At 34.4% G+C, this 20,408-nt stretch overlaps 1 protein-coding gene across 1 annotated transcript; it reads right to left on the bottom strand.

Moving 5' to 3' along the window:
* Positions 1-1,543: 1,543 nt before the first annotated feature.
* LOC123704086 (3-hydroxy-3-methylglutaryl-coenzyme A reductase) lies at positions 1,544-19,009 on the bottom strand. Its single transcript, XM_045652354.1, has 2 exons — positions 18,782-19,009; positions 1,544-7,535 (listed from the first exon to the last, which is right to left on the bottom strand). The coding sequence occupies exon 2, from the start codon at positions 7,526-7,528 to the stop codon at positions 5,033-5,035; it is 2,496 nt and encodes an 831-aa protein (XP_045508310.1). The 5' UTR covers positions 7,529-7,535; positions 18,782-19,009; the 3' UTR covers positions 1,544-5,032.
* Positions 19,010-20,408: the final 1,399 nt, after the last annotated feature.

The following is a 20,408-nucleotide window of genomic DNA, read 5'->3' as shown; positions in this document are numbered from 1 at the left end:
AATTAGATAAACAAACAAGTTACATTACGTTATTATGTGTGTACCTACCTACATCAAACCTTTAAAAAAGTAACTAAGTAGGTACCCATTTTTAAAACTTCTTAAGCATGTCCTTAATTTTAAGTGTACAGTGTCATATTCAACGAAAAAATGAACGTGTTTTTGTAAAAAACAACTCGCTTGCTACCTAGTTTTACAGTGCAATTAATGAATGAGTGTAAAATCAATTTAGTTGAATGCCACTATTATAAATTGAAATATACTTACTGATTTGGGTGCAGCTCCTATATTGATTACGTACTAGATACACAATTTTATATAGGTAAATAATGACATCACCAACACATTGTTTGGTTTTGCAACCCACTATGTAGTCAAACTCAAAAGCCGGCGTTATTATAATGATGTGCGACGAAGTAAACAAACAAAGAAACTGAGAAGCGCTTGTTCGTTTCGATTGCTTTGTGACACAAAATGGACCCTTATCACCTTCAAAATACAGATCAGTCTTGTCTAATAATCGTAAGATGTTAGGGCAGCGCCATCTAGTATTTAAACATAAACATATATTCATTTGCGTCGCGGGCGCCGCGCGTCGTAAGCCCCATACCTATTGACCGTACGTGCATCCATTACTGCCACACTATATTGAACTTTATCACATGAGGAATACAGGTCAATTCCGTAAACGTTGTGGTACCGTCCTTGATCCGGAAAATGATTATTTTGAATAATTTTGTCAGTTGTAATGTAAGCATTAATAACAGCAACTTTATTTTTCATGCATGATTTACTTCATTTGATATCTTAATCCTTCAAGCGCCGTGATCTAGACAAAATATATAAAATCATTGTTCCTAGCTACCGGGGTCCCATGCGACGCGCGAAGGCTTAATCATATTATTATAAAGTATTATTAAAATAATGTGTAATTAATAATATTGCGATTCTAAAGTAAATACTCCCTTACATAGACAATTAATAATTTACACAAGACAAAAATTGTTAGAAAGAAAGTTAATAATATTGTATTCGACTGTACTCAATGTAACGTATGTAGAAGTTTACAATCAAATTTAATGGTTTTCTAGGTCAAAAGTCAAGCAAAAATTGGACTGATATTGGGCACTATTTCAAGCACAATTTTTTGAGACGTAAATTGTACCTATAGCTCGTTCGATATTCGCGCACTGAGGTGAGTATGCTGGGCGTAGAACCTACGCCCAGCATACTCACTGAACGAAGCCTGTAACTCCGAAGTTATTCGAGCACTGTTTTTTCTTTTTGGGCACCGTTTGGCACTATTTGGGAACTATTTTTTGAAGTATGAATTATGTTTGAAGCGTATACAGATTCTCCGGACGGAGGTGAGTATGCTGGGCGAAACCTTCGTCCAGCATACTCATCGAACTATGGCTATAACTTCGCAAGTACAAGAGCACTATTTTTTTCCTTTGGGCACTATTTAGCACTATTTCAGAACAGTTTTTTGACATTCATGAAATATCAGGATTCCATGGTGAGTATGCTGGACGAAGGGACACCGAACCCGGCCAGGACCCATCGGTACTACGCTAGCGCGTCAACCACTGTACCAAGGAGGCGGTCTGTTTGTATGTCCAACTCCTATAGATTTTGACCCACTTCAAACGGACAGATTTAATTTAAACTTTGTCTACTCATCAAGGATCGGGGACAATACAATTATGAGTTTTTTTCACATCTTATTAGTTATTGAATCGAATTTCTATTCTTAATAATTATAAATATCTAGAAAGGTTAAAACCTTCACCGTGAAAACTTTTTAACGTCATAAATTGCCATAAATTTTACCACCATGTCACGCATTGGTAACATTAATTTAAATTATCTTAATGCTTTCGCCATTAACTTTATATTGTCTTTTTATGTTCAAGTCATTTTACACGTTCATGCTAGATATAAATATGCATAAAATGCATAAAAGCATAAAAATGATTATAAACCGTGCTTTCCAAGTATAATTTTCGATGATAATAACAGACGTCAGATAAACTTGTCATAAAAAAAAGATCACAAAAAAAAATTAAGGATTATATTTTATCTGTTAATTAATCACCGTAAAACCTCTTTCACTGTCGCATTTAGTTTAAGGGCCTGTATCAAAAAAAAAAACAAAAACTGAAATGTCACCTTTCCCGCCAGAATGATTAAAAAGCCATTGTAAATTGTAGGTTTTTCGTAAGAGACCTTGTGCTTAACTGCAGTAGGAATACGCAATCTTAGCAATGATTTTCAAGGTTTGATGTTTCGAAAGATACACATATTAATATGTGACGTATTTCCAAGATCTACAATCTATTGGACGAGTCGAACAATAAAATTTGTAACATCCTCTTTTGACGGTCGAGCTTTCGCGCCAAAATTGCACAGATAAAAAATCACATTCCGTTCTAAAATAAAAATGTTCTCAGGCAAAATATCAAAGTACATTTTTGCACTTTGTTTATACATTTACTAGCTTACCGCCCGCGGCTTCGCCCGCTTTGTCTAAAACCTAATAAATTATACCTATACTAAAACCTTCCTCTTGAATCACTCTATCTATTAAAAAAACCGCATCAAAATCCGTTGCGTAGTTTTAAAGATTTAAGCATACAAAGGGACATAGGGACAGAGAAAGCGACTTTGTTCTAAACTATGTAGTGATTGACGAATTACAGATTAGTAACAAGTCAAGTACTTAAATGCAGCGTTGAGTCATGTTAGAATGTATCACAGGATATAATTAAGGTCTACATCATCTCATTAAGTAAATAAGTTACGATTTTATTTGCGTATATTTTAAATCATCGCATGAAAGCCGTTGAACCCACATTTTAACTTTAACAAAAATTATCAAAACAAAACTAGTTTTTTTATCGAGTTTAAAATCCGTTCGATAATGGCGTTTAAGTTTAACAAAATATATAGTAATTAGTATTAGTACTTCAAGTATTGATTATACTAACGCATTCTAAAAGTCCGAACTATAAAGCCAAATGCTGTCAGTGATAAACCTACGAAACGGGTGAATTTATTTTTATTAGATATAGTAGTATAGTATATAGTAGCTGGAGATAGAAAGCCAGGTACTTTATGTAAATTAATTTAGTAATATTCAATGTAAATCAATGCGAATGTCACGGAAGAATACTTTATTCCAACAATCCACAAGAAATTTCAACAAAATATAATATTGTATGCAAGAATGTTTTTCAAAATAAACGACGGTACAATGAAAACATTCTCGGGTATTATTTGAAAACATGACCTTGCTACACGTTGTGCGTTACAAAAATAGACTTTCATTCATATTTATTTTAATAATTTCAACTCTTGTTACCATACAGAGGCAGACATTGGTGCTCAGACGGGAAACCATTTTGAAAGATGTGCGTATCATTTTATTTACCTACATTTTATCGACGATTTCATTATAATACATTTATTGATACTAGCATAGACAATAGACGTTTCAACAAGGAACTGTCATTGAAAAATCCCGCTAAAAATTCAAATTATTATGACATTTAATGACTAAAGACAACGGTCACGTCAAATGAACGATATCAGAATACATATGAAGTGATAATTGACAATACATTGTTATGTATTGCTGACGTAATAACGCATATTTACGCAAGGCTAACCTTATTAGATGTTATATAAACCAACGTGATTTGGATACTAACGAATCGAAGATTTATATGGCTGGGAATTCGAGATTCTTAATTAGTTTTCGTAGTCGATTAGAATTATAATTCTGAATTATAATAATCTATGTATAATCCTTTTTTACATAAGAACTATGAATACTGAGAAAGGCTCTTGGTTATTTGACGATGTGTACTTGTTTAAAAATTGTACACAGATTATTATTAATCTTCATTTTTACGTCAGTTATATTAATAGAATTTTTTATCGACTTATCTACAGAAGCATCCAAACCACACTGAACTTGATAATAACTTGAAGATTCATAAAAAAATTCATTCCATATCATATTAAAATGGTCGACGATTTGGCCAGCGTGGATTGGCTTGAACCCTCATTGTCAACTCGTGTCCCAGCAGTGGGATCATATAATAATGATCATAGAGTAAGTCAAGTCAAAAGCAACAATGTCTGTTCTCTGCATTTATCATGCTGCATGTAAAACCCTATATATAATAAACTACATCCCTTGATGATTGCATAATCTAGTTCCTTCTTTGTATGCCTTCAGCAGATAATTGGGTTATAAAAACTAAGGTTGATATTTAAGAATACGCTGATGCTGTTAACATGAGGTAAAGCCGGATTTAAAAATATTCATTCATGCATAGATAAAACAAATACCCACTCGTTCGTTCGTTTATCCTGTTAAATATTTAACGATTTGTGCGTATTTGACTGCCAGTCCTTTGTTGGTTCAATAATTATTGAATGAATTACGCAACACTTCAACTCGAATGTTTTTTGGTACATATTCTATTTCTAGTATTAATTAACAAGTGCGATGCAAGTGGCAGAACTTAACCTTGTTTTACAAGTTTCGCTTTGAAGCCAAACCATTGCATACTTGTTTCGATGATAAGAGGTAATCGCCATGACGATAGGAAAGTATTAAGTTATACTTATTTATTGTAATAATACCCTTAATCCCACTGTCCCTAATATAATTGGTCTGCCTTAAAACAAATAGAAATGGAAGCACACATTTAAGTCTTATTATAATAAATTAGAAACACTGGGATGCCACAGGGAGCTATGCTGAGCCTCTAATCATTGTTAAGCTATAACACTGCTCTTTTACAGCGTTGAATGTAAAATTTTCCTAAGTTAAATTAAACTGCTAATAAAGCTTAATCGACGTATAAAAGTTCTACTTAATACTATGCCTAATAAATTTCTTCGTAGCTAAACGTATTTTGAAACACTTAACAACGTAACATTTATAATTCGCGGACTACATCTAACATTCGAGCTCCAAGGCGTTCTCTACAGCTAATATCTCAAACAAGAGGTTACGTTATAATTTCGGCACTTTTAATGTCATATCGTTTGCGGAGCCTTGCACGTTAACTGTGGATCTATTGTGTCGCATGTGTGATTTCACCAAATCGGAATTAACGAGTGCAGCCATGAGACTTAATTCACCCGCTAAAACAGTCGCACAGATCAAGGATGCTAGTCTAGCCGAGTTTTCTGCCGGTCTGGCACCCGCGCCTTTCACCCCGAGAATCTCTAAGCAAGCGCTTTGTCCGGTCAATACTGTTCCACCACCGACCGTACCAACTTCTAGACAAGGCATGGTACATGTGACGTATAACTCGTCTCTATTCTCTCCGCACACTTCCATGCTTGTAGAACAATTGCTACTCGTGACGTTCTGAGCAGGATCTTGTCCTGTAGCAATGAAAATAGCAGTGACCATGTTAGCTGCATGAGCATTATTACCACCGATCGAACCAGCCAATGCTGAACCGGAGAGATTTTTGATCTTGTTACAACGTGCTAGCGTTTTTGCATCAGATTTTAAAACCGTTCTTAAGCTCTCCGCTGATAAAGTCGTTTCGCAAACAACACGCTTACCGCGACCTTTGACCCAGTTAATAGATGCAGCTTTCTTATCCGAACAGTAATTACCAGAGAGACTGATCACTTCCATGTCTGGGAAGAAGTTTTTGAGGATTTTAAGCGCGTTTTCTGCGCCCTTTGATACCATGTTCATTCCCATAGCGTCACCGGTGGTTGCTCTGAATCTCAAATATAAAGTGGCTCCATCAACACCTATATGTACTTCTTGAAGACGAGCGAACCTTGAAGTCGAATCAAACGCTTCTTTGATAAGCGCGTAATTATCTTTATTGTCCATCCATTGGCGGCATTCGAGTGCTCGAACGACATTTGGAAGTTTAACAGCCGGTGCTCTTGTCATACCGATATCTTCTACAACACTGGTCACTCCTCTTGTACCGATCGCTTTAGCACCTCTGTTTGTAGAAGCAACAAGCGCGCCTTCAGTCGTTGCCATGGGTATCATATACGCTTTACCATCAACAACTAAGGGACCAGCGTAACCAACTGGAATACCTACAAATCCAATAACATTTTCGCAGCACGCATTCATAACTCTGCTGTAATCGTAGTTCAAGTATGGCAACGATTTGATTGCGGATTCAGTTTGGAATCTGGAAGAAATAATTTTTCTGCGCAGTCTCACACCGCGTACTGGATCGCATAATACAGTTTCCAGTCTATGCATCGGTATATGAGATTGTTCTACAAGCATTATGACTTCTTCGTCACTTAACGACGTACAGTCGCCTTCCGAACGGTATATTTCCAAACATTCAGCCATCGGTCGTTTCTTAGCATTCATTCTAGCAACTGATGAACTGGGCGATAGTGTTGGCCACTCGGCTTCATCATAACCATCTGTCTGCATTATAGCATCAGTTTTAGTGTCTTCTCCGAGTGTAAACACGGGTTTCTCGTTATGCACTACTTCTTTTACAGTTAAATCGTTCATATCGATAACCCAATTCCTTGTTTCTTCAAAGAAAACGAACTTGATTATCAGAGCGCATAATAGCGTTGCTATCACGATATAATCGGCAGATACCGAAAACCATTTTACGTAAGAGTGTAACAGAACGTTATCTTGCGATGACGGTTTGAAATTGTGACTCAAAGATCCATCTATCATGCCACTATCTCTCGCCCAAGGCCACCGGCTCGTGAGATGAACGCACAACAGTCCAGCCGCCATAATCATCTTAACTCTTTGCACCACTGGGTTAGGTTTCAAATCAGCTTCCATAAACGGGTTGTCAGTCGAAATCTCCTTCTTGCCAGATGCAAAATCTGACACTAGAGACAGGCAAGCAGGGTAAAACGTGACGAAAACTAGATAGTCGACCATCAGGGCCAAACAGGCGAAAGTGCACATGTGTTCCAGTCTAGGCACACCAGACACGCCACCAACACCGACCAGGAGAACCGCTAGAAGTGTATCTAACGTTGCTGTCGGTCCGAGCAGGGACAGCGCCCTGCCTACTCTTTTCCCTTGATCTTCACCCGCACACCAACCGGCTTTAGCCATACGCGCGCCTCTAGCGACATCCGCAACCAACAAAAACAGGAACGGCGCGTCTTTGATACTTGCCAATTCCGTCCAGAACAAACTAGCCAACGCGGACGTGAAAATAAAGCTAGCGAACGTCGAAAACACGCCGGCTATTATCAACAAATACTTCGACGCGATCTTCTGCAGGTTGGAGACTTGGTAATACGCGTAGAGTAGAGCTGAACAGCGAACTATGGTCATGATGACGGCATCTGCTGCTTGGTATTCTGCTTCTAAGCCAGGGCATGCTCTAGCCCAGCCGGCACAGCGTTCAGAGCGCTGGCCCGTAGCGTGGCGCTCCACGCTCGCGGCGCACGCTAGGAGAGCTAGCGTGGCCACTATCACCTCCCATTGGTGCCTCGCGCAGAACTCCCCGTGTGCTCCCCAAACCTTCATGGTGTACCTGCAAAGATAGAAATTTAAATTAGCTTTATTATATTCCAAACGATAGATAATAAACTTATGTTTTCTTAGTACATATTTAACATTTAATTAAAGAAAATAGTAACTGAAACATATTTTTTAATGGTAAGATGACTTTCCTGTTGATATTATAATTTTTAAATTAAATGCAAGGAGTAATCATAATTCTTATAAAATTATAAAACATTCATTCATTGACGCGTGAGAAATATACATCACAGATAATGAAAGCAATAAACAAGGTACTTCCGATTCCTATAAAGAGCTGTAAACACAATAAGTATCTAAAAAATAAGTAATAAAGTGATTTTAATATCACTTACGTGATAAGTATAAAACAATTGATAAATGTTTCTTGTGATTGTTTAGTTATGCAACGTTATATCCACGTGTATTTCATATTTCCACAAAAAAAGGACATTGCATAACACAACTTTTTTTGTACAAATTAAAACCATTCTCTTTAAACGATAAATAATAATACTTACGTAAAAAATAACACGATCAATTATTATTATTAAGAATTTACTAGAAGAGCTTAACGCGAGTTTTATAATGCTCTTAAGTATGTATATGATTAACTGCACCGGCCGAGGCCTGTTGCTAGACGGACGTTTCGCTTATTTTTTTTCGCCAGAAATGTTTGTTTTTGTTGTAGAATCAATGAAAAATGAAAATGAAGCAAAATAAATGTAAAATTAAATTAAGGTAAATTCATCAGGAAATAGACGTTTATCTAATGCAAAGATTGAAAATTCATTGTTTCTGTTATTGTTAATTTTAATTGTTAGCATTTATAACGTTTAGGGCTGATTTTTCAATACTTGATTAAAACTTATTCATCGAATAACGTATTAAACTACCATTTCAAAAATGTATTCTAATTTTCCGTATTTGACAGTTTACAGGTGACATTTTAAAATGTTCGTGTAGTTATTTAACTTATTGGACGGATAAATTTTAACCAAGGATTGAACAATCGGCCCTTAGTAATAGAAATGTAATTTATATGTTCGATAATTATATTACTTCTAGAAAATAATTGTGAAATGTATTGCTAATAAATAATTATTAATGGTGAAACAACATTGCTAAATGGTAATTCATAATATAATATTATGTTATCTAGATTCTAGAGTATTCGTATCCTACTAATTATATTATCCTAATAATTATAAATGCGAAAGTTTGTGTGTGTGTGTTCGTTACTCTTTCACGCAAATTCTACTGAACAGATTTTTGTCTGTTATTCCTAATTTTTAGCAATAAATAAAATATTCAATTCAATTAAGTAGGTTAATGACCTTAACCTACACATAGTACCGTTTCGTCTATGTAAATGAACAAAAAAATCATAATTTCTATGTGCTATCAAAACCTACATTCAAAAACAGGTTACGAACGGGCCAGGCCGTTAATCGAAAACGAAATTTATTGAGAAAAACCTATACATATATGTGTATTACATAATAGAACCTTGAAATAAGTTTCACAAAAATTTACACATACCATAACTATGTTAACTCGACCATTTTGTATTGACATATTCATGGGATATTTACCAATTGTCATCTATACTAATATTATAAAGCTGAAGAGTTTGTTTGTTTGTTTGAACGCGCTAATCTCGGGAATTACTGGTCCGATTTGAAAAAATATTTCGGTTTAAGTTAGCCCATTTATCGAGGAATGCCATAAGGGTATAATATATTATCATCTCGCTAAGACCAACACGAGCGGAGCACTGCGGATAAAACCACGGGACACAGCTTGTTAGTAAATATACTTAAATTAAAATGAAGGTCGATTCATCCTACTAATATTATAAATACAAAAGTTTGTGAGTATGTTTATTACTCTTTCACGAAATACATATTATGAACCGATTGCTTTGGTATAGGTAGCTGAAGACCCAGAATATGACATAGGCTACCTTTTATCCCGGAAATTCCAAAGGAACGGGAACTATGTCTGGTTTTCTTTGACAACGCGTGCGAAGCTGCGAGCGCAAATCTAGTAAAGAAATGGATAAATTATTATTTACGCCCATTTAGGGCTGATTTTTCAATCGTTGGTTAAAACTTATTAGTCAAATAACGTATTAAACTACCATATCAAAAATGTTTTCTAATTGTCCGTATTTGACAGTTTACAGGTGACATTTTAAAATGTTCGTGTTAATACTTTATTGGACGGACAAATTTTAACCAAGGATTGAAAAATCGGCCCTTAGTCCAAAAAAATTGCCATGGAAATGAGATGTTTCATCAGGGTAAATAATTTATTTAGATTGCATAAAAAGACCGAGCACACGTGTCCGAAGTGAAACTTCTTTGACAAGACACCAAAATCGTCGCGTTACTCCATGACGAGACGGTAGGTATTGCCATGACGCGACCTTGAAATTTTACTCTCAACGTGCCTAAAAGAAGTTTCACTTAAAAAAATCTTTTACCATTGGGAAGCTTTACCTAGGTTACATTTTTTTCTTTTCTAGGTCTTTCCGTGCGGAGCCGAGGCAAGCGTCTAGATGCATAATGACACTGTACAGACAATCTACATGTATTATATTTGTCAATTTCTTATAGATAACTTTTTGAAGTGAAACTTCTTTAGGCGCGTTGAGAGTAAAATTTCAATCATGGCAATACCGTCACGTCATGGAGTAAGACGACGATTTTGGTATCTTCGAATCTTACCAAAGAAGTTTCAGTTCTGATACGTGTGCTCGGCACACGCTCTTTAGTCTTTATTGATAAATTTATTTTGTACTAGCTTCCGCCCGCGACTCCGTCCGCGCGGATGTCGGTCTTCGCGTGGATGGTTTATTTCTCCATTTTGAGTAATTCTGACAATGACATCTTTTATATAATTATCTATTGGACCCAAATACGGCTAGGCCTATAATAATACACGTGTGTTCACGGTTCTACAGAACGTCTATGAATAAAACTGAAAAATTAAGATAATTTTTTTTCTACGTATTTTTCCAGGATAAAAAGTATCCTATTTTACGCCCAGGATAATAAGGTATAATTATACCAAGTTTCATCGAAATCGAACCGTTAGTTTTCACGTGATGCCTTCACATACAGACAGACAGACAGACAGACAGACAGACAGACAAAAATTTTTTAAATCACATATTTGGGTTTGGTATCGATCCAGTAACACCCCCTGCTATTTATTTTTTCAATATTTTCAATGTACAGAATTGACCCTTCTACAGATTTATTATATGTATAGATAGAATCATTCTTACGTGAAGTATGTTCACTTCTGTTTTTTTATATTAATAAAGTTTAATTTTGACATTTGCTGTGTGTTTCATTTTTAATTACCACTGTTTAATTAGAGCTATGAACGGTACATTGTTTTTTATTTTAACTGTATCACCCACAAAACAATAGCTGACCTACTGAACTACAAATTAAAAAAAAAAATCTTTTTGCGAAGGTTTTTTTCTCATACATATCGAGAAAACCTTTTTAATATTATTTTAATGCATGTATCATATACAGGTAAATTATTAAAAAAGAATACTTATTTAAGGAAATAATCCAGTTTCGAAAGGTATCTAACATTCTGATGAGATAATTATATTTATATACATCTTCTTAATATATATAAATCTCGTGTCACAATGTTTGTCCTCAATGGACTCCTAAACCACTAAACCGATTATAATAAAATTCGCACACCATGTGCAGTTCGATCCAACTTGAGAGATAGGATAGGTTTTATCCCGGAAATCCCTCGGGAACGGGAACTATGCGGATTTTTCGAAAACGCGGGCGAAGCCGCGGGCGGAAAGCTAGTATAGGTATATATAGGTATAATGTACGATATATATAAATCTCGTGTCACAATGTTTGTCCTCAATGGACTCCTAAACCACTAAACCGATTATAATAAAATTCGCACACCATGTGCAGTTCGATCCAACTTGAGAGATAGGATAGGTTTTATCCCGGAAATCCCTCGGGAACGGGAACTATGCGGATTTTTCGAAAACGCGGGCGAAGCCGCGGGCGGAAAGCTAGTATAGGTATATATAGGTATAATGTACGATATATATAAATCTCGTGTCACAATGTTTGTCCTCAATGGACTCCTAAACCACTAAACCGATTATAATAAAATTCGCACACCATGTGCAGTTCGATCCAACTTGAGAGATAGGATAGGTTTTATCCCGGAAATCCCTCGGGAACGGGAACTATGCGGGTTTTTCTTTGAAAACGCGGGCGAAGCCGCGGGCGGAAAGCTAGTATAGGTATATATAGGTATAATGTACGAATATAAATTAAGTAGACCAATTGTTTTGTTTATCCTCATTTAAAATTATATTTAAATCACGTCGCGTGTACCATTGTGTGCTCTACCAAGAATCTGTCACAATGAGGAAAATCGCTCCAAAAATATACAGCAATTTGTGCGGTACATTCACCTTTATTTGTTTTATATTTGGATCAAACAAAAATAGTGATTAATACATGCAAAAATTAATATGTCTGTATGTTTATTGCTCTTGAAGTTCAAGACTTGAACTATCGAACCGATTTCGCACGCATTTTTTTACAATTTTTTTAACATTGGATAACAACATTTTTTACATTGGATAACAATCATATAAATTATTTAGGTAATAAGCTACGTATGCACAAAATATTCATCGTAAGTAATAATTAAAATAAGGTACTTAAATCCACTATTTAAAATTTTTCCTATTTGTATAACAAAAATGAATCGCCAAATGAGTTGCTAAGCGTAAAACTCGAGAACGGCTCGACCAATTCGGAAATTTTTTAACATTTATTGTTTTTATGGAGATGAAACACGAAAAGTAGAAATAGTACTTTATATTTTCAACTAGCTTTCCACCCGCGGCATCGCCCGCGCAGTCAAAGAAAAACCCGCATAGTTCCCGTTCCCGTGGGATTTCCGGAATAGAACCTATCCTATGTCCCGGGGATCAAAATATCTCTACAAAACCAAATTTTATGCAAATTGGTTCAGTAGTTAGGAGTTACTTTCGCATTTATAATATAAGTATTGATATATTCTATGTAACTCTCACTCATATAACCGTACAAACATACACAAGTACACAAAAAACATTACCCTCATTGCCACAGTCGGTTAAAACACATACAAACTTCCCACTAATCATCCTTACAGGAAACATATCATGATTCAGTTGATCTTTAAGATCCTCTCGGTTTTTCCCAGACCAGTGCGTGTTGGTATTCCGAATACATGAATATTAAGCTTAAGATTCATCCAAGTTTTATCTATTACTTTTTGAAGTGAAACTTCTTTATCGGGGTTGGAAAAAAAATTAAGTGTAATATTTTTGATTTTTTCGTTACACGTGACATTTTGCCGTTACGCGCCATCCTTTATTTATCCCAACCACGCGTGATTCGACGTATTTCTGTAAAGTTGCATATTATAGTAAATTATTTTAGAAAGAAAAAGAAGTTTCACTTCTTACGTGTGTACACTAGTACACGCACACATTTTTTTATATTTTATATTTTGACTGTAAGATAAATTAAATGCAAAGTTATATCAAAATACTAGCTTACCGCCCGCTTTGTCTAAATCCTAATAAATTATATACTAAAACCTTCCTCTTGAATAACTATCTATTGAAAAAAAACCGCATCAAAATCCATTGCGTAGTTTTATAGATTTAAGCATACAAAGGGACATAGGGACAGAGAAAGCGACTTTGTTTTATAATATTATGTAGTGATAGTGATTACAGTTGTTAAAAATAACTTGGGTGAAGACGTTCTCAGCTTCAATATTACATTAATTACATACCTAGTTATATGTATTTTAAATCAAAATTTAATTAGTTAAAATTAAAATCTATATCTACTAATATTATAAAGCTGAAAGTTAGTTAGTTTGAACGCGCTAATCGCGGGAACTACTGGTCCGATTTGAAAAATTCTTTCGGTGTTAGATAGCCCATTTATCGAGGAAGGTTATAAGGCTATATATCATCACGCTACGACCAACAGGAGTGAAGCCACGAGGGTGAAACCGCGCGGAGCAGCTAGTAGTTAATAAACTAAAATATTAAGTGGAACTTAGAATACCCTCCTATTTTGTTTGAAGTCTCATAGTAATTGTTTTTATAACAATACATAAATACTACACCACAATCCTATCCTCCTACTAATATTATAAAGCGATGGTTTGTATGTATGTTTGTTACTCTTTCACGCCAATACTACTGAACAGATTGCAATGACATTTGGCACACACATCGAAGGATAGCTTGAATTAACACGTAGGGTAGCATTTATCCCGGAAATACGGGAATAACGGGAACTTAAAAACGCGGGCGAAGCCGCGGGCGGCAAGCTAGTTCCTAATATTTTCGTATATTTTAATGTAAACCTTGATTCACGACAGATTTATTTACGATGTAGTCTTGCGGTTGTATCAATTACTCAATAAGAATGCAGCCGCAAATAAATTTATGTTTGTGTAACGGTGCATTTACATCAAACGATCATAGAGCTAGAGCAAGAGCATTCTTTCGTGATATTTTAGTGTACACGAAAACTCGTATTCAGTGTTGTTCAGTATTAGAACTTCGCATAGAATTTTTCCGAACGCACTAATGAACAACGAAAGAATGCTCTACGCGCGCCTGTTCCCGTCCGATTAGGGCCCTTCTGGCCTCCTCCACTCAAGCGACAGCTCAAGCCGAGGTTCGTGGTCCCCGTCAAGGGGGGACGCCCTTGTGCATGTCGCTACCAGGGTGAACCTTCAGTTCACCCCCGCGTCCGCGTTAAAATGTAGAAGCCCTTCTGGCTAACATTGAGAAACACCTTACAAAAAAAAAAAAAAAGCGCGCCTGTTTACACTAAAACAATTTGACATAGTGGGGTTAGAATGAGCAATCGCATGTTTGCAGTTTGATGTAAATGCACCGTAACATGTTTCTGAGCGCTACGCTTTTACGCAAAAAAGATGATTGGGTAGACCCACCCAAATCTGCTTTGCGTGAATAAAAAACAGCTGATCGAATCTGTATGAAATTTGGTACGATAGATATTATACGAATATTATAAATCATTTTTCAAATCGGACCAGTAGTTCTTGAGAAACGCGCATTCAAACAAACAAACAAACTCTTTAGCTTTATAATATTAGTATAGATACTGAACCGAATTGGTCAAGCCGTTCTCGAGTAGCAACACATTTGGCGATAAATTTTTTATTATATAGATCGTATAGGCACAGGCCACAGTATACTCCAATGGAACCCCAAAAAGCGACACCACAACCCATTGTCACCGAAGTTATTTATAACCAGCTCAGCGTAGATGACGCAAAACATTATTATTCGAAGTATTGACGGCGTATCAAACGATCTATATGCAACAGGAAACTGTTTTTAAAACGATTTAATATTATGAGAGGCGAAACGAAAATATTTGAGGTAAGAAGGGTAAGTATTAGGTAGGTATGTATTTATATATTTATAAGAAAGACTAGCTTTCCACCCGCAGCTTCGCCCGCGCAGTCAAAGAAAAATCCGCATAGTTCCCGTTCCCGTGGGATTTCCGGGATAAAACCTATCCTATTTCCAGGGGTAAAAAGTAGCCTATGTCCTTTCTCGGGTATCGAAATATCTCTATACCAAATTTCAAGCGAATTGGTTCAGTAGTTAAGGCGTGATTGAGTAACAGACAGACAGACAGACAGAGTTACTTTCGCATTTATAATATTAGTATGGATTAATGTTTGTAAAACATCTTATAGCTCACTAGATTTCCGCCCGCGGCTTCGCCCGCGTTTTCAAAGGAAAACCCGCGTAGTTCCCGTTCCCTTGGGATTTCCAGGATAAAACCTACATACATAGGATATTATGTGTTTATACCCATCCTTGAAAATATTCAATGCTATCCTATTTTCTTACCTATCCACAGTTTGAAAATCAATTGATTTCGCTATGTAAAATCCACCCAATCGAAAGTTCTCGAGGTAACAAACTAAAAAAAAAATCTAATTGAGAACCTCTCTCTTTCGATTTATTACGACTGACTAGTTGGCTTGGTTGGTAGTGGCCCTGCCTTCCAAGCCAGAGGTCGTGGGTTCGATTCCCACCCGGGGCAAATATTTGTGTGATGAACATAGATGTTTGCTCTGTGTCTGGGTGTTAATTATCTATATAAGTATTTATTTAAAATTATATATTTATGTTTATCAGCCATCTGGATTCCATAACACAAGCGAAAGCTTAGTATGGGATCAGATCGTGCCGTGTGTGAAAATTGTCCCGAAATATTTATTTATTTATTTATTTATTTATTTATTTATTAAAATGCCTGAAAACTTAAAACGATATTTCTAGGCTTTCTTTTGAAACGTACCAACACATTCGAAATCGATTTGAATTAATATCACATAAAATGCAGGAAGACAATATTTACGTATTATTTTATGCGTCGTCTTTCATCATGCCAACTTCATGCAAAGACCGAATTCTTCTGTAAACAACATTGCTAAATAATAACAATATGGATACATTCCTAAATTTGATATTCAAAAACAAATAGGAACAAAAAAAGAGAACTATTTCAATTATTTTGTGGATAATACACACACACACATATTATGCAAACACAAACGCACGTAGACTCATACGCGCACGCACACCCACACACACACTCTCTCTCTCTCACACTCACCTGTGTATGTTTTTTAATTTCGATGTCGTTTTCTTAATATAAAAAGAAAAAACCTAGGTACACAATAACTATCCTTAACTATAACAGAAGTTATCTATTTAGTTATTGTTGAATTTAAAATAATTTCAATAAATAAAACAACATGCTTCCTATTGTGAAACATCGCAATAATAATAATTATTATAAGAATTCTATAACAATTCTAGAATATCCTACTAAAATAATCTATACTAATATTATAAAGCTGAAGAGTTTGTTTGTTTGCACGCGTTAATCTCAGGAGCTTCTGTTCGGATTTGAAAAATTCTTTCGATAAATATATATTATAAATATAGAGTAGATAGCCCATTTATCGAGGAAGGTATATATGTATCTATATATCATTACACTAAGACCAACAGGAGCGGAATCACGCGGGTGAAACCGCGAAGCGCAGCTAGTTACAAATAAATTATTCTACTAGTTGCCTGATCTAGATACCTAGATTCAAAAATTCTTCCTCTTCCTGTCCTATATATTATAATGATCCTATATCCCAGTTTAAACATCCCCATCCAATATTTTAAACAACAATTGACCTACTCCAAATCATTCAAGATACAAATTGTTTATATTATCAATCATAAAAACAAAAAGATTGCTATAACAGGTCAATTGTCAGTTTAAAATGGGATTCAGGAAGTTATTATGGTATAAAGAAAGCACACACAGACAAGCACATGTGTCAGAAGTGAAACTTCTTTGGCAACATTCAGAGATCCCAAAATCGTAGCCTTACTCCATGATATGACGGTATTGCCATGACACGACCTTGAATATTACTCTCAACGCACATAAAGTTTCACTTCAAAAAAATTATTACCTACATAACTATAATCAATAAGGCTTAGTTTGTTTGATTGTGCTAATCTCAGGAACAACTAGTTCAAACTGATGAATTGTTTGTGTTAAATAATCCATTGCTGTCACAAATATTGGACCAAATCTTGCAAAAAACAGCAATGGCAATCTCTAGACTGGGCATGGATCAATATTAAATTATCCCTTACCTGTATCTGTGCCCTGGCAAGGCTATTGTAAACGCCAAAAAAAATATTATTTTTTATTTTATTCATTTAGTTAACTCAAACCCAAACATTATTTATTCAATTAAGAAACACTTTTTAATTGTCATAATATAATATAATCACTTGTTTGGAAAGCAGTTTCGACAAAAAACTAATGGTGAAAGAATTTTTGAAATCGGTCCAGTACTTTATGCGTGAAAACCATACATACATACATAATTACAAACCTTTCCTCTTTATTAGTATAGATAATTGGTCACATGAATATTACAGTTACATTTTCCAATTATTTTCATAATATCCATTTAATTGCATTCAACATTGTACGAAGATAATTTTAATATTCATTTATCATGCAATTGTTGGTGTAAGAAACGAATGTATTGAATTATAGTTGTTAACACAAACCCATACATTTATTTATTCAATTAGACTTCTTCTAGAAGTACTTGTAGTGTACTTGTAGTGACACTACATAGTATAAAACAAAGTCGCTTTCTCTGTCCCTATGTCCCTTTGTATGCTTAAATCTTCAAAACTATGCATCGGATTTAGATGCGGTTTTTTTAATAGATAGAGTGATTCAATAGGAAGGTTTTAGTACATATATAACTTATTAGATTTTAGATATAGCTGGCGAAGCCAAAACACAACAAAAATTACTTTGTTTTCATAACAACATAGTTATCATAAATGAGTGACTTTTTTTTTGTTGTGATACACATCCTTTAAATAATGACACAAACTTGACTAATAATAATAATCATAAATATCTAAAATTAATAATGATGAAATGATAAACTATGCGATGAAACCAAAACTGTCATCTAACATGTAACATATTAAATATTGCCTGCTGTTTGAAAACCATGCATAAGCAAGGAATAATATTTTGTATGAATTTTATACTTTCTTTTTCATTTTATTTTGTTTTAAACTACTAAAGCATAGAATTATGTCTTTGGAATTATTTTCAGCAAGGAGATACAAAAACGATGCAGATTTTTCTAATTTCCAATTGGAATTTCTATACATACCTATATTTATTTTTCGCACAAAAAAGTTATGAGTAAAAATATTATATCAATAAGCCACGCATCTTTCGTTCAAAAATCGGTGCCAAAAAAATCAAGGTCACTAAGAGAGAGTGGAATGACATAGAAAGTTTACGTACGTATATAGGAATTTCACTTTTATAAACGGAAGTATTAAAACAATACAATTGAAAATAAAACTGATTAACACGCAACTTTATTAGATAATATATTGAATTTTATATTATTTTATTGGAATTGAACAAATTTATCAACGTATACACACTAGGTTAGATTTAGTTTATTTTTCAAATATATCAATTTATATTCGATCAATTGTAATTTAATTCTTATTTGAAATTTCTCCTGCGTTACGTGAAATTCTCACATAAATAGTTTACTTACCAATTGACTTTCCTGAATTATTATGTGGTAGCGAACTATATTATCAACTTGTCACAACTGTTTTAAACACCAGATTTAAATTGCGCTATTAAATCTGATAATAAATCGTTGAATTCGTAAATTGTGAAATAAAAATTACTTTGACACACTTTCCGACATTTTTCTGACGTCCGTCGCACACAGATTATTAATTTTATCTGTTTGATGAGCGACGTTTCGCTATCACGTCTAAATTCCGACTGACGCAGAAATCAGAATTCAGAATTGAAAAACGGAAAACCGTGAACCCAATGTTATAGGTACCAAGAGCTAATCACGTATGCGAATAAAATTGCTATAAATTAAATCATGAAAATTTTAATTTTACCATAAGTAATATATTATGTAATGTATATTTTAATATGTAATATATTTAATTATACCAACACATTGCAATAATAACTAAGTTAAGTTTTGTAATAAACTTTTAATACTTTGTTGATAAACATTTTTGCCGTAAAGTAGAAGCAAATTATTATTAAATATTGATATTATTCATAAATAAATGAATTACAAAAGTGAATATCGATGTATGATAATTGAAATTCAAATTAGCTGAACTATCCATAGAGCTGTCAAATATTTCACTTTTCCTGAAGCAATATCTTCTAAATGATAACCTTGAAGTGTTTGCCACAGGTGCGTCTTCGTCTTCAGTGATAGCAACATAAAAAGCATGAAAATAAGGTATAATAATGCTTTTCCCGAACCAAATCCAAAGCATAATAAAAAATAGAGTGAGTAGTACAACCTGGCAGAACATATAAAAATAATAAGGAAACATAATGGGATCTGGGGTCGTGATTCTCGTTATTTTACATACAACCCATTGTATCATCATCCAGTACACTAGACATTGGTTAGTGCCTGAGCAGAGAGCTACAAAGCAGTCCCATAGCCTTCCACAGAGTATATATGGGAAACAAAAGACTTCCCACCAGTTATGCTGGAAAACCTCCTCAGTTGGCGCGTGGAATCTTTCCCCTTGGACTTCATCGCAACGAAATTTTGGCGGCGGTTTTCGTATTTTCTTTTTCGGCGACATTGTGATTTAATGCGATTGTAATTATTTATATTAGGTACAATTTTATCATTAAAATTTTACATAATTTACCTATCTAGTGTATATTCTTTAAATTAAATATAACGATTGATTATTGTATAGAAAATGTTATCAAATATTATTTAGAATGTCACTTCTGAAAAAGTCATAGCAAAGTTTATGATAACGTAGATAATAAAGTAACAATGCCAAAAAAAAATTAAAGATAAATTAATCTAATAAAAAACTCACTTTGTTGAATACATAGTCGAAATAATGTTAAATCCCTTGCTCTTAGAGCAAATGCCCCTATCTTTTTTTTCTCAGCTATATTCACGGAATACAGGTATAAAAAATCAGGCGCACAAAAAGTCGAAATCATATTTACAGTTTACACGTTTAGGTACTAAGATTTTATTACAAGTCAAATTATAAGTTGATTCATAAAATATCATAATTTTTAAAGTACATATATTTATAAACTGTGCGTTTATTGATTAAACGTCTCAATTCAAATAAAATTTATGTGAATTATTAATTTTAGAA

The sequence above is a fragment of the Colias croceus genome, chromosome 28 (assembly GCF_905220415.1).
Source record: "Colias croceus chromosome 28, ilColCroc2.1".
NCBI classification, from domain to species: domain Eukaryota; kingdom Metazoa; phylum Arthropoda; class Insecta; order Lepidoptera; family Pieridae; genus Colias; species Colias croceus.
This window is presented reverse-complemented; position numbering and strand designations above follow the sequence as displayed.